The sequence below is a fragment of the Oncorhynchus gorbuscha genome, linkage group LG21 (genome assembly GCF_021184085.1).
Source record: "Oncorhynchus gorbuscha isolate QuinsamMale2020 ecotype Even-year linkage group LG21, OgorEven_v1.0, whole genome shotgun sequence".
Classification (NCBI taxonomy): domain Eukaryota; kingdom Metazoa; phylum Chordata; class Actinopteri; order Salmoniformes; family Salmonidae; genus Oncorhynchus; species Oncorhynchus gorbuscha.
Window position 1 is genome coordinate 35,811,358 of NC_060193.1, and position 22,769 is coordinate 35,834,126.

The 22,769-nt window shown below is 42.8% G+C and overlaps 1 protein-coding gene across 3 annotated transcripts in view; it reads right to left on the minus strand.

The window, feature by feature from the left end:
- LOC124008682 (matrilin-4-like) overlaps positions 1–22,769 on the minus strand; it is a 53,099-nt gene that overhangs the window by 16,539 nt on the left and 13,791 nt on the right. For all 3 annotated transcript variants that reach the window (XM_046320181.1, XM_046320182.1, XM_046320180.1), the window contains exons 7-8: positions 22,496–22,618; positions 18,914–19,036 (exon numbers count right to left, since the gene is read on the minus strand). In XM_046320181.1, the coding sequence (XP_046176137.1) occupies positions 18,914–19,036; positions 22,496–22,618 (246 nt within the window). The remainder of the gene's footprint in view (positions 1–18,913; positions 19,037–22,495; positions 22,619–22,769) is intronic.

Genomic DNA, 22,769 nt, shown 5'->3' on the forward strand with positions numbered 1-22,769 from the left:
TTACTCCCATCAACTCACAACCGCTGCCCGCTACGCCACCTGGATATATCTACCCATTCACATTCACTTGTAAATAAATACTCACCTTCTTCCTACTCTCCTTGTCCTGGTCTGCTTCTGGGTTCGATTTTGAAAGAACGTGACAGGAATGGGCACAAGCTTTATATCGATGGAAAATGGGTATTGAGCTGCAGCCACCAAAATAAACGATAAGTCTCTAACATAAACACACAGGAAGCTATTCAATATTCAAAATGATGTGAAGTATTGACTCATGTTTTTTTAAAGCATCACCACTACCATCACCAGCTCACTAGTATAGGTCCTGTACTCCCAGCTAACCGTAAAGCAATTTGGTGGACAGAAGAAACACTACAAGTACCAACCTGAAAAAGTGCCCTGTCAACACCACTAATTAGGAGGACAATGCATAGGACAGAACCACATGGAGGAAGACAGTCAACAAGGGAGTTACACTACAAGAACTCTGCCACTCCACAGAAGACAAGTGACAACAATGTAAGGAGAGCTTTACCTCCAAGAAGGCCCACCAATCATCCACCACCATCACATACCCTTGGCCACACTGCAGCAAAATCTTGCATCTCTTGGATTATCCTCTTCAGCTATCTGAAGACCCACAAACAGGAAGCAACAGGAGGACAATAATTCTCAACCTACAGTGATCGTCTATAATGGTAACTTGAGTTGCTTTTGATTGAGCTTGGCCAGCGCAATGGAAGCAATGATATAGTCCAAAAAGTACAATCCATCAATCCTACACTCCAGGTAGGCTGAATCAGACAATCAAAAGTATTTGAAATAAATCATACTATTTGAACTCAGTTCTGCTGAGAGATTTGAACAAAATCATATTGTGTAGAAGTAATAAGGATGGGGAAAAATTTATATTTATCTTCCTTTAAAGCTGCAATATATAACTTTTTGGGCAAATGTGAGTTATAGCTCTGTCATTCTCATTGAAAGCAAGTTTAAGAACCGGTAAATGTTCTGTGTGTGCTATTTCTATGCTTCCCCTTCTTAAGTTTAGGTTTTTATGTCTTTTACATTCGGTTTTGTACACCAGTCTCAAACAGCTGAAAATATAATATTTTGGGTTAAATTAAAATATATATTTCATAGTGGTTTAGATGGCACAATGATTCTCTACATAAATTGCTTGTTTGGTCACAAACTGAAATTAGGCAAAATAAATTTAGCAACCAGGAAATTATAGAGAAAGTTATAATATTGCACATTTAATTTGTAAAAACGTTGTTGTTGTTGTTTTGAAGCATGGATTTTCATTATTCCAATTTTAAAGATGGAGCTCGAAATGGATTAATACAGAGTAAAATGTAGATTTGTTCCACTTGTAATGATCACAACAAAAAACTCACCCAGCAGCTGGCTCAAATACGATGTTGGGTAATTCTGCCACTAGCTAAATGCATTATATTGTTTAGCCTGATGATGGCCTCACTAACTTGTGCAGGTCTTCTTGTCAGCGAGATTCTGAATTGCCGTCTGGAGCTTAAGCTCCTGGTAGGGTCACCCGTAGCGGTAAGGTCGGATGTTACAGGCAAAGTGTGATAGAACAAAGACCTTAACTGCAGAGCAGGCAGAATATAATGGTCACAATGATTGTAAAGGTGGAGGAAGACTGCAGTAGCGAGAGGTCACCAGTCGGTATGGGCTGCATGCCATTGGAGCTGCCAGTAGGATCACCTCTTTATGGTCAGAAAGCAAACGTTTTCATTTTGGAGCCTGGAACGTGCAAACTCTGATGAACAATGCAACCAGTGATCAACCGGAGAGATGAACTGCGATCATTCCAAGAGAACTGAGTTGATATTGGATTCACAGTGCTGCCCTCACCGAAACCCAACTGGCCGATAAAGGGCATTTGAAGGAAGACAAAGGCAGCTAAACCTTCTTCTGAAAAGGTAAACCAGCTGATTAAGCAGGAATTCATGGGGTTTGGCCGGGACCACAACCGTTGAAGATACCAACTAAATTGAGTTATTCTCCTAACCAGATGCAATACACTCTTCTGTCAGATGAATTATGAATTAATGAATTAATCTAATCCTGGTGTAGAGAACTAATTACATTGTTTTGTTTACCTCCATTTGCTTCTCTGTAAACGCTCTCATGGCGATGTGGTTAATGCTAAGAATGTTTTATTTTAATTAACCTTTATTTAACCAGGTAAGCCAGTTGAGAACAAGTTCTCATTTACAACTGCGACCTGGCCATGATAAAGCAATGCAGTTTGACAAAAACAACATCACAGAGTTACACATCGGATAAACAAACGTACAGTCAATAACACAATAGAATTCGTTACAGTCATTAGCAGCAGAGAACTGTAAGGAAAGGAGGCCAAAGGGTGTTGGCTTTGGGGATGACCAGTGAAATATACCTGCTGGAGCACCTACTACAGGTGGGTGTTGCTATTGTGACCAGTGAGCTGAGATAAGGTGGGGCTTTACCTAGCAAAGACTTATAAATGACCTGGAGCCAGTGGGTTTGGTAACGAATATGAAGTGAGGGCATACAGGTCGCAGTGGTGGGTAGTATATGGGGCTTTGGTGACAAAACGGATGGCACTGTGATAGACTACATCCAATTTGCTGAGTAGAGTGTTGGAGGCTATTTTGTAAATTACATCGCCGAAGTCAAGGACCGGTAGGATAGTCAGTTTTTTGAGGGTATGTTTAGCAGCATGAGTGAAGGAGGCTTTGTTGCGAAATAGGAAACTAATCTAGCCAGACACCTAGGTATTTGTAGTTGTCCACATATTCTAAGTCAGAACCGCCCAGAGCAGTGATGCTAGTCGGGCGGGCGGGTGCGGGCAGCAATCGGTTGAAGAGCATGCATTTGGTTTTACTAGGATTTAAGAGCAGTTGGAGGCCACGGAAGGAGTGTTGAATGGCATTGAAGCTGGTTTGGAGGTTTGTTAACACAGTGTCCAAAGAAAGGCCAGAAGTATCATTGATATATACAGAGAAAAGAGTCAGCCTGAGAATTAAACCCTGTGGCACCCCCATAGAGACTGCCAGAGGTCTGGACAACAGGCCCTCCAATTTAACATACTTAACTCTATCTGAGAAGTAGTTGGTAAACCAGGCGAGGCAGTCATTTAAGAAACCAAGGCTATTGAGTCTGCCGATAAGAATCCGGTGATTGACAGAGTCGAAAGCCTTGGCCAGGTTGATGAAGACGGCTGCACAGTACAGTCTTTTATTGATGGCGGTTATGATATTGTTTAGTACCACGAGCGGCGTGGCTGAGGTGCATCCATCACCAGCTCTGAAACCAGATTGCATAGCGGAGAAGGTACAGTGGGATTCGAAATGGTCGGTGATCTGTTTGTTAAATAACTTAGCTTTCAAAGACTTTAGAAAGGCATGGCAGGATAGATATGGGTCTGGAACAGTTTGAGTCTAGAGTGTCTCCCCCCTTTGAAGAGGAGGATGACCACGGCAGCTTTCCAATCTTTAGGGATCTCAGATGATACGAAAGAGAGTTTGAACAGGCCAGTAATGGAGCTTGCAACAATTGCGGCGGATAATTTTAGGAAGAGAGGGTCCAGATTGTCTAGCCCAGCTGATTTGTAGGGTCCAAATTTTGCAGCTCCTTCAGAACATCAGCTATCTAGATTTGGGTGAAGGAGATGCGGGGGGGGGGGGGGGGGTCTTGGGCAAGTTGCTGCGGGGGGGTGCAGAGCTGTTGGCCAGGGTAGGGTTGGCCAGGTGGAAAACATGGCCAGCCGTAGAAAAATGCTTCTTGAAATATTTATCGGTGTCCAAAGAAGGGCCAGTGTTTCCAGTGTTTCATAGCGTCAGTGCAGTGGGCAGCTGGGAAGAGGTGCTCTTATTCTCAATCGACTTTACAGTGTCCAACATCTTTTGGGAATTTGTGCTACAGGATACAAATTTCTGTTTGAAAAACCTAGACTTTGCTTTCCTAACCGACTGTGTGTAATGGTTCCTAACTTCCCTGAAAAGTTGCATATTGCGGGGGCTATTCGATGCTAATGCAGTACACCACAGGATTTGTTTGTGCTGGTCAATGGCAGTCAAGTCTGGAGTGAACCAATGGCTATATCTGTTTTTAGTTCTACATTTTTTGAATGGGGCATGCTTATTTAATATGGTGAGGAAAGCACTTTTAAGGAACAACCAGGCATCCTCTACTGATGGGATGAGGTCAATATCCAGGTGGATTAGAAAGGCCTGCTCGTTAAAGTGTTTTAGGGAGCGTTTCACAGTAATGAGGGGTGGGCATTTGACCGCTGACCCATTACGGACGCAGGCAATGAGGCAGTGGTCGCTGAGATCCTGGTTGAAGGTTGAAGACAGCAGAGGTGTATTTAAAAGGCAAGTTGTTCGGAATGGGATCTATGAAGGTGCCCTTGTATTAGGGTTGTACCTGATCAATTCCTTGATAATTCCTGTGAGATTGAGGGCATCAATCTTAGATTGTAGGATGGCCAGGGTGTTAAGCATATTTAGGTTACATAACAGTACGAACTCTGAAGATAAATGGAAGGCAATCATTTCACATATGGTGTCCAGGGCACAGCTTGGGGCTGAGGAGGGTCTATAACAAGCGGCAACAGTGAGAGACTTATTTCTGGAAAGGTGGATTTTTAAAAGTAGAAGCTCGAACAGTTTGGGCACAGACCTGGATAGTATGACAGAACTCTGCAGGCTAACTCCGCCCCCTTTGGCAAGTCTATCTTGACGGAAAATGTTGTAGTTGGGGATGGAAATTTCTGAATTTTTGGTGACTTCCTAAGCCAGGATTCAGACACTGCTAGGACATCAGGGTTGGTGGAGTGTGCTAAAGCAGTGAAAAAACAAAGGTGTCGTCTGATGGTAACATGCATGAAACCAAGGCTTTTACGGTTACAGAAGTCAACAAATGAGAGCGCCTGGGGAATAGGTGTGTGGTACTGGAGGCTAACCTCTACATCACCAGACGAGGAGTAGGATAAGGGTACGGCTAAAGACTATAAGAACTGGTTGTCTAGTGCGCTGGGAACAGAGAATAAAAGCTGCAGATTTCTGGGCATTGTAGAATAGAATCAGGGCATAATGTACAGACAAGGGTATGGTAGGAAGTGTCTACAGTAGAGGTAAACCTAGGCATTGAGTGATGAGAGAGATTGCATCTCTGGAGGCACCAGTTAAGCCAGGTGAGGTCTCCGCATCTGTGGGGGGTGGGACAAAAGAGCTATCTAAGGCATGATGAGCGGGACCGGGGGGTCTACAGTGAAATAAAACAATAAATACTAACTGAGACAGCAGTAGACAAGGCATATTGACACAAGAGAGAGGCATAAGCAATCACGGGTGTTGATCGGGAGAGCTTAGATAACACCTCGTAAATGGCGATGAATGGGAAGAGAGGGTCAATTAGATACGCACAGGACCTGAGTTTGAGGCTGGAGCTGACTGATAAACAGAAAGAGGTACCGCGTTAGTGAATTTTCCAACAGGCATCAGCTGTGTAGCCGAATGATCATAGAGTCTGATGAGTCAGAGAGTCGTTCGGTAGTCGCTCTACGCTTGGCAAGCGGGAGACAACGGTGTTCAGAAAGCTAGCAGGCCGGGGCTAGCAGATGGGTCTTTGGCGACATCACAACGGAAAAGCCTGTTGAAACCACATCTGACGATTATGTCGGCAGACCAGTTGTGATGGATCGGCGGGGCTCCATGTCGACTATAAGGGTCCAGGCCAATTGGCAAAAGAGGCATTGTAGCCCAAGAAGTTAGCTGGTATATGGGCCTAGCTCTAGGCTAACTGGTGCTCCTGGACAGAGGCGTTATCTAATAGTAGCCACTCGATTGCAGCTAGCTAGCTGCGATGATCTGGTGTAATGGTCTAGAGCTTGAGGCAGGAATCCGGTGATGTGGTAGAGAGAAGCAGTCCGATATGCTCTGGGTTGATATCATGCTGTGCAGACTAGCAGGTATTGTCCGAGCTAAAGCTGACTGGTGTCCGAGCTATAGGTGAAGACCGCTAGCCGTGGCTAACAAAGACTGATAGCTAGTAGCTAGCTAGCTCCTGATGGAGGTTCCAGTTATAAGGAATAAACAAAACAGATCCGTACCACATTGGGTGAGGCGGGTTACAGGAAAGTATATTTAGTTCATAGATAGAGTGAGATTAAAATATATATGAAAAAAAAACTATTTACACAGGATAAGACAAAGACAAACACACGTCCGACTGCTACGCCATCTTGGTATGATCATCTTGGTAGGATCATTAGTTACAGTTGATAATATTTTTTTAAATGACAATAGTAGGCTTATTAAATCATTACGGAGCAGAGCGCAGACCAAGCCGTAACAGTTTGAACCCGATGGTTAGTGCAGACAATAGATAGTGTACACTCTTCTCCCTATTATAATTCTATGTGCACTAATCTTCCAACATTACTATTGGTTGTAGAACTGAATTTCGCAACTTTCAGGATGAATCAAACCACTGTATTTTATTAATCAGTATGATTCATAAATATTTGTCTAACTCTAAATAATTTACATGATCAGAGTATTTGTAGATCTACCATTTGAAATAGACACGAATGTGCATATATTTCGATAGATTTTTTCCATTGATCCATAATATTCGGAACCCGTTCTCTCGATATACAGTGTATTCTAATGAGTCTGTCAACAAATTCTAACTAAAAAGGTACACTGTATTTAAAGTGATGGCTTAAGATACAGTACCAGTCAAAAGTTTGGACACACCTACTCATTCCTGTCACGCCTTGGTTTTAGTATTTTGTGTTTTCTTTCATTATTTGTTCAGGCCAGGGTGTGACATGGGGTTATTGTATTTTCGTATTGGGGTTTGTAGTATTTGGGATTGCGGCTGAGTAGGGGTGTTGTATAGGCTTGGCTGCCTGAGGCGGTTCTCAATCAGAGTCAGGTGATTCTCGTTGTCTCTGATTCGGAACCGTATTTAGGTAGCCGGGGTTTCACTGTGTATTTCGTGGGTGATTGTTCCTGTCTCTGTGTAGTTTCACCAGATAGGCTGTAATTAGGTTTCACGTTCCGTTTGTTGTTTTTGTATTTTTGTATAGTTTTTTCATGTGTCACTTTTTCCATTAAAGTCATGAGTAACCACCACGCTGCATCTCGGTCCGACTCTCTTTCTACAAACGAAGAACGACGTTACAATTCCAGGGTTTTACTTTAGTTGTACTATTTTCTACATTTATAGAATAATAGTGAAGACATCAAAACTATGAAATAACACATATGGAATCATTTAGTAACCAAATAAAAATATATTTTATGTTTTATGTTCTTCAAAGAAGCCACCCTTTGCCTTTATGACATCTTGGAGACTCTTGGAATTCTCTCAACCAGCTTCATGAGGAAGGCTTTTCCAACAGTCTTGAAGGAGTTCCTACATATGCAGGGAGAAGGGCACAACGCAGCACTCCGGGCCAAGGGCACAACGGCCACTGGCCACAAAAGGGTGCATTATGGCCACAGAAAGGGGATGCCGCCATGAAATTCAGGGCATTATCAAGTGCATGTCAATTTGTGAATGAGTGACTGATGAAGTGTGTACAGCCTTCGCCAAAAACTAAGCAAGAACTCATGACTTTCAAGACACTTTTTTCAAATCATTATTAGAGTCGCATAATGCATCCTTCCAATGTATTAAAAATCAAAACATAAATTACATTTATAACTCTAAATTAAGCATATAGGAGTAACTATTTATTGGTTAACTGCTCAACACAGAATAACCACATGTGCGCACTCCCTCAAATCATTTGGAGAAAATATCCTTTCACTTTTATTCAGATTTATTCAATTTTGTATTCTTCATACTATAAAAAAATATAAAATAATGCCATGGAATTCTAAGCAAATCATGTCTGCTAAATTAACTAATGTAGCCCACAGCCTTTTGGCATAGCCAGATCCGGACCTAACATAAGGACAACTCAGAGTATGCTGTTCTGTTCTTCTGAAATAGACTACATTTTCTTCATATCATGTTTCTTTAGACCTGTCTAAAATAAATAACGTATTTATTGTGATGGTGTAGACTATATTACATGGATTTATTAGACTTTTAAAAATGTAGTTCCAAAGGTCTGCATCAGTGGTGTGTAGGCTGTGTGGAAGCCAGGAGATGCTAAATGTGTTTATGTTAATTGCAGTCGATTACCGTGAGACCGACAGTTATTTGCTTGACAGTCACCTGCGGAATACATTTTGTGATCGCCACAGCCCTACCCCTAACCTTAACCCATAACCCATAGCCTAGCTAAAGTTAGCGACCTAGCTAATGTTAGCCACCTAGCTAGAATTCGTAACATATCATACGTTTTGAAAATTCGTAACATATTATACGTTTATACGCAGATCCGAATATACACTGAGTGCACAAAACATTAGGAACACCTTCCTAATATCGAGTTGCACCCCTTTTGCCTCCAGAACAGCCTGAATTCGTTGGGGCATTTTACTCTACAAGATTTCAAAAGGGTTCCACAGGGATGCTGGCCCATGTTGACTCAAATGCTTACCACACTACAGCGAGTGAAATCGCTGCAAAACTTAACAAAGATCTGCAGTCAGTTTCAGAATGATTGTCAAGAAATAAGTTAGTCCTAAATTAGTCCTAGCTAAAAGCATTTTATTTAGGACAAACCATTCAGTAAACCCTAAACCTCAACTACATATTATAATAAATAATGTGGAAATTGAGCAAGTTGAGGTGACTAAACTGCTTGGAGTAAACCTGGATTGTAAAACTGTCACGGTCAAAACATGTTGATACAACAGTAGCTAAGATGGGGAGAAGTCTGTCCATAATAAAGCGATGCTCTGCCTTCTTAACAACACTATTAACAAGGCAGGTCCTACAGGCCCTAGGTTTGTTACAGACTACCGTCCAGTCGTGTGTTCAGGTGGCACAAAAGAGGGCACAGCTGTCCCTTAAATGTACACGGAGCGCTAACAATAATATTCATGTCAATCTCTCCTGGCTCAAGATAGAGGAGAGAGTAACTTCGTCACTACTTGCATTTGTGAGAAGAATTGACATAAACGCACCAAGCTGTCTGTTCTTAGGGCTAGGGTTTATTTTCCTGAATAAGCCTCGTGACTGACGTGCCCAAAGGAAACTGCCTGTTATTCAGGCCCAGAAGCCAGGATATGCATATGGATAGAAAACACTTTGAAGTTTGTAGAAATGATTAAATAATGTATTCGACTTTAACACAATTGATATGGCAGGCAAAAATCCAAAGATAAACCAACCAGAATTATTTGTTTTGAGCTCCCAGGCTCTTATAATGGAAAGCTAAGGGTTCTATGTAATTCCAGCTCCCAGATTGCAATTCCTATGGCTTCCACTAGATGTCAACAGTCTTTGTCCATTGTTTCAGGCTTGTTTCTTCAAAAACAAGCAAGAATTTGTAGTTTTTGTACAAAGAGTCCCAGTTGAAAATCAGCGAATTTTACATTTCTATTGATGGCGTTAAACAGTTAAGTGTTAGGGGGCGCTATTTTAATTTTTGGATGAAAAACGTTCCAGTTTTAACTAAACATTTTTGGGATATAAAGAAGGATTTTATCTAACAAAACGACCATTCATGCTGTAGCTGGGACCCTTGGGATTGCAAACAGAAGAAGATTTTCAAAAGTAAGTGATTTATTTAATAACTATTTGGGATTTTATGAAGCCTATGCTGCTTGAAAAATATGTTGTGGGGCACCATCCTCAAACAATCGCATGGTATGCTTACGCTGTAAAGCCTATTGTAAATCGGACAATCCAGTTAGATTAACCAAAAACTTAAGCTTCTAAACGATATAAAATACATGTATGTTCATAAATGATTAATATTACATGAACTGCGCGCCCTCCAATTTCATCGGATGTTGTTGACAGGTGTCCTACTAGTGGGACGCCTAGCCTTACTAGCACACAGCTCAGACACCCATGCATACCCCACAAGACATGCAACCAGAAGACTCTCACAATCCCCAAGTCCAGAACAGACTATGGGAGGCACACAGTACTGCATAGAGCCATAACTACATGGAACTCTACTCCACATCAGGTAAATTATGCAAGCAGTGGAATCAGATAAAAAAACTGATATAAATACACCTTATGGAACAACGGGGACTGTGAACAGACACACCCAGGTACAGACACACACATACTAACACATTTACTATACACACACTCCCACATGGATTTTGTATTGTAGATATGTGGTAAAGGCCTGAGGGCACATACTTAATGTGCTGTGAAATGTAATTTCATGTAATATTTTGTATTGTTTATAACTGCCTTAATGTTGTTGCACCATAGGAAGAGTGCCAATTAGGATCCTTAATACTGTAGCGACCCGCACAGACAGTCTGTGGCTATCAGTTGGTGGTGTTGTACTTACCAGTACCCAGTGTTTACGGGGTCCGACATGCCAATCGACCTGCTATCTGCCAATCACGGGAATGTCTGGAATGTTGGTGGTTGGCGGAGTGGCGTGAAGGGGGGTTGGGCAGGGGTATGGAGCATTGGAAGACCAGGTTTAGCCATCGTTCTCTCTTTTACGTCTGGTCTTCACAAGAGAAGCTCACGGTTGGTTTATAGGGTATCATTTGGCGTGGGCTACGGCCAAACAGTAGCCTGTGTGAATTTGGGTTAAACAAACTGGGGCTCAGAATGTATACAAACATGGTGGCTCCCAGTTCCCGGTTGCATCCGTATCTGTTAAGACCCCAAAGTATTCCGGTAAGCTTTTCATGCTCAGTTTAAACTGTTAGCTAATTTTGAGGGGTCGTCGAATAACGAAAGGGCACTGCAGTTGGCTTTGTGCCTCGCAGATGATGCTCTGGCCTGTTTGATATTGATTAGCCCCAAGGACAGATGTGATTATGGGGCTGTAGTGGGAAAATTGCGGAGACGCTTTGGACATTATGAACAGCCCAGGCTGCTGCGCTCCGAACTGAGTAATAGACGCAGGCAGCCTGGATAGCCACTATGGGTGCTAGCTAATGACATTGAGAGCCTCTCTCGGCAGGCATATGCTCACATGCCCCCCTCCTTGCAAGCAAACTTGCGAGCTAGCACGGGACCAGTTCATACATGCACTTTCTCTTATGGAGCTGAGCATACAGACCCAGCTGGCTCATCCTGAGTAATTTCAGACGGCTTTGGAGAAGGAGCTGGTGTGGGCTGAGGCTTCAGCTGGGGCTTTGATGGGGGTGCAGGGAGACAGACCCACTGTGCGGGTCTGCATGGGTGGCTGAAATGACTGAACTCATTCGTGCTGTGTCGCTGCAAGCGACAAGAAACACACGCCCTGGTCCCAGGGTCTGCTGGGGGTTGGGGGGTGGCCAACCCGGGCCATCTGCACCGGGATTGCCCCATGTCCCCCAGAGCTCAGGGAAACGGCTTGGGATCCGCATAGACAGGGTAGTGCAGACCCCTGGCTTTCTTGCCAAACCACCATCATCTTCAGGAGGAGCCCACCGGCACAGACGGGGAAGCAAGGCTCCACTTACCCCAGAAGCAGACAAGGGCAAGCTGATGGAGCCTGTTGTGGTGGGTCGGACCTGTGTTGGGGACTTTTGTCATGTCGCTGTCACTGTGGAGGGGGTGCCCTGCTCTGCCCTGGGGTACACCAAGTCCACAGTAACCCTGGTGAGGCCGGATATTGTGCCAGGTTGGACTCAGTGTGAGCTCACAACTGTGCAGCTCCACACAGTCACAGGGGACCTGGCAGCCATGAAAGGGAAGGGAATAATGACTCTGACAGTAGGGGGCAGGTCTGTCTGTCATCCTGTGTGAGTGCAGCTGTGCAGGACCCTTGGAACCTGGGATTAAAACAGGCTGCCAGTTAGACCTAAATGGGGGCACACTGAGCTTCCAGGGAGGCCCGGCAGTCACCATGGCTCCCCCTAATTTCACATTCACTCAACCCAGCATACCCTTTACTCCAACAGTTAAAGCAGCAAAGACTCATGGCTGCCCCCCCCCCCCACATCTGTCTGTGCCTTTTCCCCAGCCCCCCTGTCACCTACGGCTGTGTGTTACATGCCCCCAGCTACCTCCACAACACATCCCTCCGTGAGCCCGGACCACGCCACCATAGCCCAGCTACCCCAGATGGTAGAGGAGAGGACACTGTCTGCAGTGGAACTGTGTTGGTGTTGACCACCAGCAGCAGGAACGGTTTCTGTTTGAATTCAGAGACAGCTTTGAGGAAGAGGTGTGTCAGACTCATCTGGTGCAGCATGAGATCGACACAGGTGATGCTCGACCCATCAAGATGCGTCCACACCGTATCCTGCTGGCACGCCAGGAGGCGGCGGACGAGGCTGTGTTGGAGATATAGCGGGCAGACTTCATCGAGCCCTCAGAAAGCCCCTGTGCGGCGCCAGTCACCATGGTTCCTAAGAATGCGGGCAAGCTGAGGTTCTGTGCGGACTACAGGCGGCTGAATGAGGAAACCAGGAAGGACTCATACCATGTATCGATGAGTCGCTGGACCTGGTTAGGGGTCCTCCTGGTTTTCCTCACTAGACCTCCACAGTGGCTACTGGCAGTTGCCCCTCTCCCCAGAGCACAGAGCCAAAACTGCGTTCTCTGCTAACCGAGGACCCTGGCAGTTCAAGGTCCTGTGCTTCTGCCTGTGCAACGCTCCAGCTACTTTTGAGCGTTTGATGGACAAGGTGCTGAATGGCTTCCCCCGACAGCCGTGTCTGGTATCTCTCAATGACATCCTGGCCCATGGCAGCACCTTCCAGTCAGCCCTGGTGGCGCTACGGCGTGTGCTGGAGTGCGTGGCGGCCACAGGTCTGAAGCTCCACCCAGAGAAGTGCCAATTCATGAGAGAGGTGTCCCTCTCGGCCCACCTCCCCGAGTGGGGAGGGTATCAGCACCATGGAGGACAAGGTGGGGGCTGTCTGAGACTGGCCAACCCCCACCGACCAGCGTCAGCTGAAGAGCTTCCTGGGTCTGGCCTCATACTAGAGGCCTTCAACACCCTCAAACGTGCACTGATCGAGGCCCCCCGTGCTCGACCCCCCTGACCTCACCTTGCCCTTTATCCTGGACACATTTGGGCCAGAAGGGGAGAGAGTGGTGGCGTACTACAGCAAAACATTTGACAAACATGAGCGTCACCCGGCAGGAGCTCTTGGCTGTTGTGGCTTCCATCAAACACCTCAAGTACTACCTGGGTGGCCTGTAAGGACTGACCACTCTGCTCTCCCGTGGCTCATGTCTTTCAGAGAGCCAGGTGGCACGCTGGTTGGAGGAGCTTCAGCCATATAACTTCACAGTGGTGCACAGGGCAGGGGCACGCCACTCTAACGGCGACGCCATGTCCCGTCTGCCCTTTACTGCAGATGGCTGCCTCTACTGTGAGCGGAGAGAGGGACGTGAGAGAGAGCTGTGTGCAGAGGAGGGGGTCTGTGCCACAGTCTGTTGGACGAGCGGGCCTGTCTGCTGTGAGCTGCAGACTGTCAACGTGGCTGAATGGGGGCAGCAGCAGGGACAGGATACAGACCTACAGCCAGTGCTACAGTGGGTTGAGTCACAGGTGAGGCCACCGTGGGAAGAGGCACACATGACTGTAAGTCGCTTTGGATAAAAGCGTCTGCTAAGTGGCATATATTATTATATATTTAAGAGGTGACAGCATTCTCACTCGCGACCAAAGGGTTGTGGTCAAAGTTTGAAAGACTGTGGCTGGCTGATGACGTAATACAGCAGGCATGGAAGGAGTCAGCTACAGGAGAGTAGAGGTGGTACGTATGTAAATAAGTTATTTTTGTTTTTTTATATTCAATAACTTTCAAAACTGTTTTTGCTTTGTCATTATGGGGTATTGTATGTAGATTGATGAGTAAAAAAATATATTTATTAATCAATTTTAGAATAAGGCTGTACCGTAACAAAATGTGGAAAAAGGTCTGAATACTTTCTGAATGCACTGTACACAAGTGGCGGCTCCTCAGAGGAGGAAAGGGAGGACCATCCTGAATTTCAGAAGAAAATAAATTGTGAAACATTATCCTTTTTAGATAAAACTATACTACATATATTCACATCACCAAATAATTGATTAAAACACTGTTTTTCAATGGTCTACATTAGCCTCAATGGCACTCTGTCGGGTAGCACCATAGCGTAGCCGGAGACTAGTTTCCATCCTCCTCTGGGTACATTGACGTCAATACAAAACCTAGGAGGCTCATGATTCTCAACCCCTTCCATATACTAGCACAGTAATTATGACTACTTCTGGAGGACATCCTCCAACCTATCAGAGCTTCTGCAGCATGAACTGACATGTTGTCCACCAAATTTAAGGGTCAGAGAATGAATCTAGTACTGAAAGCATAAGCTACAGCTAGCTAGCTCTGCAGTGCATAAAATGTGGTGAGTAGTTAACTTAAAAAGAGAGAAAGACAATAGTTTAACGGTTTGAAAAAAAAATAAAGGAAAAGCAAGAGAGACCTAGCTATATTAAAACAGTTTTTTTATAATCAGCAAGCTAGCTTAGCCTACTCAAACACCCGGCTCAAACAGAGAGGTATGCTATGTTACCAAGCTGGTTATGGCTATCCAACACTGGAACTCTTCCAAGTCAAGTTAAGCTTTTAGTTTGAATAATTTATTGCTACTGGGACCCACCAGTGTAACTGCTAAACTGCTTGCTAACTGTGCACTGTACTTACTGCATGATTGTAGCATGTTTAGTAATGCGTTAGTTCTGTTAGCTTATACTAGTTAGCTTATACTAGTAGTAGTATAAGCCACCATATTTGGTGATGATGTAGGCTGTGTGTAGCAGTTTAGCAGTGATGATATGAAGGTTTGTTAGAAAGGTTTTTTCGCCTGGTCACAGACAGCTGATTAGTTGTGCACTGAAGTCCACAAGCGAAGGGAAAAGGTGAAAAGAGAAGAGCGCCTAGATGCGAGAAGGAAGTATCCAATGATCAAAGGGATCATACAGTTTGTATGTGGCTGCTATGACACTGAATTGTGTTTGTGTGTGATCAACGGTGTATTCATTCTGCCAATTTTGCTGAAAATAATGTATTAAACAGAAGCAAACTGAACGAAATGGGGATAAACAATAGGAACTCTTGTTTGCAAGTGTTACACTTATGATTACACCCTAGATCAGCTAGCTGCAGACAAGATGGTGCAAGGCAGTATTGAATGTGTCAATGTCTGTCACCTTGATTACTCAAATTTCGTTGGACCTGTGCACATATGTTGTAAACTTTCATTCATAGGCTAGGTTGTAGTAACCTCATGCTGGGTATAAGGAACATTTTAGTATCATGTAGTAAACCTATTGATGTTCATTTAAGCTGGGTGAATGGAATATGACAGTCATCCAATATGCTGTAATAGAAATAAATCCATGTGTCACGCCTTGGTCATTGTATCTTGTGTTTTTGTTATATGTTTGGGTAGGCCAGGGTGTGACATGGGTTTATATGTTGTATTTCGTATTAGGGTTTGTATTAATTGGGAGTGTGTATTATTAGGGGTGTGTCTAGTTAGGCTTGGCTGCCTGAGGTGATTCCTAATTGGAGTCAGCTGATTCTAGTTGTCTCGGATTGGGAACCGTATTTAGGTAGCCTGAGTGCGCGTTGTATTTCGTGGGTGATTGTACCTGTCTTAGTGTTAGTCACCAGATAGGCTGTATTAGTTTCATTCGTTTGTTGTTTTCTTCTTCCGTTATTTCATGTACCGTATTAGCTTCATTAAAAGTCATGAGTAACCTACACGCTGCATTTCGGTCTGACTTACTTCAAACAACAGACGAATATCGTTACACCATGCTCATAAAAAAAATGAAAAATTGTCCTCCCTCATTTTAAACGGCACCGTCCGCCACTCATATACACCATCCCAGAAGCGCAAAAAGCTCGGGACTGAAGTACATTTTCTTAAAAATATAACTTTGCCCTGTGCTTCTACGAGCATGCTCTTCATATAGCCTAGGCCTATAGTAAGTCATGGATATTATACACCCAGCAGAAAATCAGGGATGAGGGCCATCATCGGACACACATGAGATACTATGATAAGCAACTAATTCTCAAACCCTGAGCAATATAACATTTAATCGATTACAAATTACATAACCCTCCCCTGGACTAAATAAAAAAAATACTAAAACCTCCCCTTGACTGAAATTGAAAAAGCATGACCCTCCCACATTTTCCTCTGGGTAACTATTGTTTACATTTTTATCTCTCGCTAGCGATTTACTTTGACTATATATCCATAACACATTCATTACACATCCGTAAGCATTTCAGGTACGTGTTACAACAGATCCAAACCACATTATTAAAAGGTTGAAATTAAATATATTTATTTATGCTGCAGTAGTTTGTGTCGGGGGCTACGGCCGTTTGTTATATCTGGAGTACTTCTCCTGTCTTATCCGGTGTCCCTGTGTGAATTGAAGTATGCTCTCTCTAATTCTCTCTTTCTCTCTTTCTTTCTCTCTCTTGGAGGACCTGAGCCCTAGGACCATGCCTCAGGACTACCTGGCATGATGACTCCTTTGCTGTCCCCAGTCCAGCCATGCTGCTGCTCCAGTTTCAACTGTTCTGCCTGCGGCTATGGAACCCTGACCTGTTCACCGGATGTGCTACCCGTCCCAGACCTGCTGTTTTCAACTCTCTAGAGACAGCAGGAGCGTTAGAGATACTCTTAATGATCGGCTATGAAAAGCCAGCTGACATTTACTCCTGACTTGCTGCACCCTCGAAAACTACTGTGGTTATTATTATTTGACCATACTGGTTATTTAAGAACATTTGAACATCTTGGCCATGTTCTGTTATAATCTCCAGCTGGCACAGCCAGAAGAGGACTGGCCACCCCTCATAGCCTGGTTCCTCTCTAGGTTTCTTCCTAGGTTTTTCCCTTTCTAGGGAGTTTTTCATAGCCACCGTGCTTCTTCACCTGCATTGCTTGCTGTTTGGGGTTTTAGACTGGGTTTCTGTACAGCACTTTGATATATCAGCTGATGCAAGAAGGGCTATATAAATACATTTGGTATGATTTGATATTAATACAACCTTTTCCAGTACACGACACACTGACGTCACACACAGATGCGCGAGACTCTTGGCTGCAGTAAGAAAACCATCACCATCTGCGCCCATTCAACATAGTCTAGATTTACATTTTATTAATTCTATAATGCTTGAACAGTCTCTAAGAATATATTTAGTTGTGCTCTTTACAAAATAACTAGCTGGAATGCAGCAGTTGTTAGTTGGAATGCTAACGCTCATTGACATAGGCTGTATCAAAAAAAGCTAGCCAAAGAGCCATCATACGAGCCTTAAAATCCAATTATAATCCAAAAGTAGTGTGCAATGCACTCATAAGCAACATTTAAATAGAGGCTTTTTTTGCTGGCGTTCTATAAGAACTACTGTGTTCTTCCACCAACTTGCATGAATCGCCCTCATATGGCAAAAACTAATGTAGACATGAATAAATGCATTTCTAAAGCTTCCCCCCCCAAAATTGAAAATGGTAAGGGGAGATGGAGACACTGTGGCTTCAACACAGCGCCTATCAGTCATCTAGTGTATATAGTTTATAAATGATTGGTCTCGTTCCGACTCCCTACCATGGGACACAGTGCCCCCTATCAGTCATCTAGTGTATTTTGTTTATAAATCATTGGTCTTGTTCCGTTTATTACTATGGGACACAGTGGAGATCGAATTTCAAAATTGATGTTGCAAATTATAATGTCTAGATGCTTTTTACAGTGGTGATTAAGTTTATAAATTGCATGGCTGGGCAGTGGGTCTGTAAAAGTAGAAGTAGAAGTAGTGCTTGCTTGGTAACAACGTAAATGATGGCACTTTTTCTGAATGTACTCGCCATGTGGATGGTATTTAGTGTATCATGGGCATGATAAACAGATGTTTTATTATCACATACACCAGATAGGTCTAGTGAAATGTGTTGTCTTACAGGGTCAGCCGTAGTAGTTTGGCGCCCCTGGAGCAAATTAGGGTTAAGTGCCTTACTCAAGGACACATCAACAGATCAGTGTTGCCAACTATTTTTCAGTGAGATCTGCTGTTGGCTCCTTGATTTGTCCCAGAAGTCACTAGATGGCATTTTGAATTTGTTGCTAGTCTTTTACCCATAAAAGTCTCTGGAGGGGTCTGAAAACTCACTAAATATAGCAACTAAGTTGCTAAATTGGCAACACCGCAACAGATTTTTCACCTTGACGGCTCAGGTATTCAAACCAGCAACCTTTTGGCTACTGGCCCAACATTCTAACCGTTAGGCTACCTGCTGCCCTAGACTATAACATTAGGTCTAACAATGGGAATTCCAAAACACCCGTTGTATAAATAAGCATAATGTTTGGCATATACGATAACAATGGTATGGCAGAAGCACACTTTTCAGAACAGTCATAATGATGACACTACTTTGTCATTGTAACGATGCATCTATTAAGATGCCTAAATATGAACTCTTGCATAGCATGATATGAATGCGCTATAGATATGCTATGGATATTTTTCATTAATCTTTAATAATGTGGTTGGGACATTTTCATTAAACACTTATAAATGTGTAATGAATGTGTTATGGATATATAGTCAAAGTTAATCGTTAAATATCATTTTGATTGATTGATATTTTAGAACAGATTTTCACTCTTCATATGTTAAAGGCGGGTCTCGGGCTTGACCAATATGGAACAGTATGTAGATTTGTTGTGCTCACAATGATCACCGCAAACCTTAACAAGCAGCCACCTTAAATATGCTGTTGGATAGATCTGCTCCCAGCTAAATACATTTTACTGTTTGGCCTCACTAACTTGTACAGGTCTTCTTGTCATTGTTGAGAGTGTAGCCAGCGTTGCAGTTGCAGGTGAAGACGCCTGGCGAGGCGATACAGATCTGCTCACAGTCATGCTTCCCCTCACCACACAGGTCCATCACTGTGTTTCATAAAAAACAGAGACACTGATTACGGCATGGCTGTGGTTTCATGTACAGAATACAGTTCATTAAGGTCCACACACATGATGCATTATCATGCAGTAAGGAGTTATGACAGTCTTAAAATGTCTTAGCATTCCATAATGATCCTGAGGTAAAATCTTTTAAGTCGTGTTGAAAAATTGCCAAAGACAGGAGATATCATGTGTTGACTGTAATACAGTTTGAACTCATACATGCTTATAAGTAGTATTAATGTATTACGCGTGTGCACCTTAGGTGAAGTGATACCCATTTACTTCATACTGGCAGTCCAGCTTACTACTGATCATCCTAACCATCTTGAACGTTATGCAGATTTGAGGATCAGCTGAGAAAAATATTCCGGCAGTCAGTCTAATGTACTTTCTGACTGTTTACCGTTTGAGTTATTGTATTTATCATTTACAACTGCGACCTGGTAATACCAATGATGCAAAAGTATTCATCCCCCTTGGCGATTTTCCTATTTTGTTGCATGACAACCTGTAGTTTAAATTGGTGAAGTGAAATGAAAAACAAATACTTGTTTAAAAGAAATTGAAATAATAACTAATCGGAAAAGTGGTGCGTGCAAAAGTGTACACCCCCTTTGCTATGAAGCCCCTAAATAAGATCTGGTGAAACCAATTACCTTTAGAAGTCACGTAATTAGTTAAATAAAGTCCACATGTGTGCAATCTAAGTGTCACATGATCTGTCATATCATCTCAGTATATATACCCCTGTTCTGAAATGCTTCAGAGTCTGCAACACCACTATGCAAGGGGCACCATGAAGACCAAGGAGCTCTCCAAACAGGTCAGGGACAAAGTTGTGGAGAAGTACAGATCAGGGTTGGGTAATAAAAAAATATCAGAAACTTTGAACATCCCACGGAGCACCATTAAATCCATTATTAAAAAATGGGAAGAATATGGCACCACAACAGACCTGCCAAGAGAGGGCCACCCAACAAAACTCAGGGATCAGGCAAGGAGGGCATTAATCAGAGAGGCAACAAAGAGACCAAAGATAACCCTGGAGGAGCTGCCAAGCTCCACAGTGGAGATTGGAGTATCTGTCCATAGGACCACTTTAAGCCGTACACTCCACAGAGCTGGGCTTTACGGAAGAGTGGCAAAAAAATCCATTGTCTAATGAAGAAAATAAGCAGACACATTTGGTGTTCGCCAAAAGGCATGTTGAAGACTCCCCAAAAATATGGAAGAAGGTACCTCTGGTCAGATGAGACTAAAATTGAGCTTTTTGGCCATCAAGAAAAATGTCATGTCTTGCACAAACCCACCACCTCTCATCACCCCGAGATATCATCCCCACAGTGAAGCATGGGGGTGGCAGCATCAGCATGATGCATGTGGGGATGTTTTTTGTCGGCAGTGACTGGGAAACTGATCAGAATTGAAGGCATGATGGATGGCATTAAATAAAGGGATATTCTTGAAGGGAACCTGTTTCAGTCTTCCAGAGATTTGAGACTGGGACAGAAGTTAACCTTACAGCAGGACGATGACCCTGTCACGCCCTCACCATAGAGAGCTCTTGTTTCTTTATGGTGTAGTAGGTCAGGGTGTGACTAGGGGGTCTTCTAGTTTAAATTTTCTATGTTGGTGTTTCGTATGGTTCCCAATTAGAGGCAGCTGGTAATCATTGCCTCTAATTGGGGACCATATTTAAGTAGCCATTTTTCATATTTAAGTAGCCATTTGTGGGATATTGTTTATGTTTAGTTGCCTGTGTGCACGTCATGACTTCACGTTTAGTTGTTTGTTTCACAGAGATTAAAAATATGTGGAACTTTACTCATGCTGCGCCTTAGTCCGCTCATTATGATGATCGTGACAGACCCTAAGCATACTGCTAAAGCAACACTCGAGTGGTTTAAGGGGAAACATTTAAATGTCTTGGAATATCCTAGTCAAAGCCCAGACATCAATCCAATTGAGAATCTGTGGTATTACTTAAAGATTGCTGTACACCAGCGGAATCCATTCAACTTGAAGGAGCTGGAGCAGTTTTGAAGGGACAATGATCCCAGTGGCTAGATGTGCCAAGGTTATTGAGACATACCCCAAGAGACCTGCAGCTGTAATTGCAGCAAAAGGTGGCTCTACAAGGTATTGCACGCTCAAGTTCAGTTTTTTGTCTTATAATAAAAAATAATTAAAAAATATTTAGCATTTTCAAAGTGGTAGGCATGTTGTGTAAATCAAATGATTACAACCCACCCCAAAAATCTATTTTAATTCCCATGTTGTAAGGCAACAAAATAGGAAAAATGACAAGGGGGGTGCATACTTTCGCAAGCCACTGTAATTGTAGACACGTCTGGCACAAATAAATAACAAAACAGTACAAAAATATTGATATGGCAAGTAAGCATTACCAGGAGATACTCACAAACATTTATGCAAGTATGCATGCGTGCATGTGATGTACCAATTGGAGAAATAACCAACATACTTTTTTTGGCACATGTATGATGATGAATGAATAAATGAATAAAGGCTTTGATATTATGTTTGGCGGTATAGTCATCCATGGATGTGGCCTGGGGAAAATATAAGGTTTCACTTCATGGGAACCATCTGTCAAAGAATAGATTGATCTTGAGATTTTCTTGAGTATTTCTAGGCACGTGACCATATCCAGTTGAGTCCAGTGTATATTATTATTGGACAACAAAGGCTTGGTTGGATAGCTTTTTTTGTTTGTTTGTTTTTAAGTAGAGAGGAGTAACTACTGTAGCTCATACCACTTATTAAATTAGTGTTTATTAATCTAATGTTCGTTCATTAGATTAACAGTACACACAGATAATGGTCACCACTTTTTACGAACATCCAATTTAGAGTATTTTTCCCCCCATGTAAAATAAAACAGTTGTACACCCAAATGGCTATGTGTAAACTAATGTAAAAAAAATGTTTGTGAATTAATCTTACATAGACTTCAATATTTGGGTTCAATAGCTGAAGCGTGCTTCTGGCTTTATAAAGATTCAAGCCTCTTAAAGGCCCAGTGCAGTCAGAAATTTGATTTTTCTTTGATTTATATATATTTCCACAATATGAGGTTGGAATAATACTGTGAAATTGATGATAATGCCCTTTTAGTTGGATAGAGGTTTGGCCTGCCTGTTGACATCACCTGGCAGTAAATGATCTAATAGATAAATAAGAGAGTTCCAAACCTCTGCCAATAACAGCTAGTGTTCAGTTTTCCTTTCCCCACTCAGACCACTCCCAAACAGTCCTAGCAAAATACTTACTTGAGAAAATGCTCTTTGCTGTTGATTTTTTAACCATTTTAATTGAAAACAATCACAGTAAGGAACTGTACTTAATTGTTACCCAGAAATGATTTGATATTGAGATAAAAGCAGCTGCATTGGCCCTTTAAAGTGTGTAGAAACTTACTTTGGCAGGTCTTTCCATCCTCTTGGAGCATGTATCCCTCAGCACAGCGGCAGAAATAGCCATTGAGTACATCCACACAATCATGCTGACAGCTGTGATTCCCAAACGAACAGTAGTCGATCACTGAAGGAAGGAAAATGCAAGAAAATTATATGCTTATAGAAAATCATTTATAATGCATAATATTAAATAGTATTCAATAATGCTCTTGATTGTATTTGTCACACACTTATGTAGAGCTAATGAAGGCTTTATGAAGGCTTCATAAGCTGCA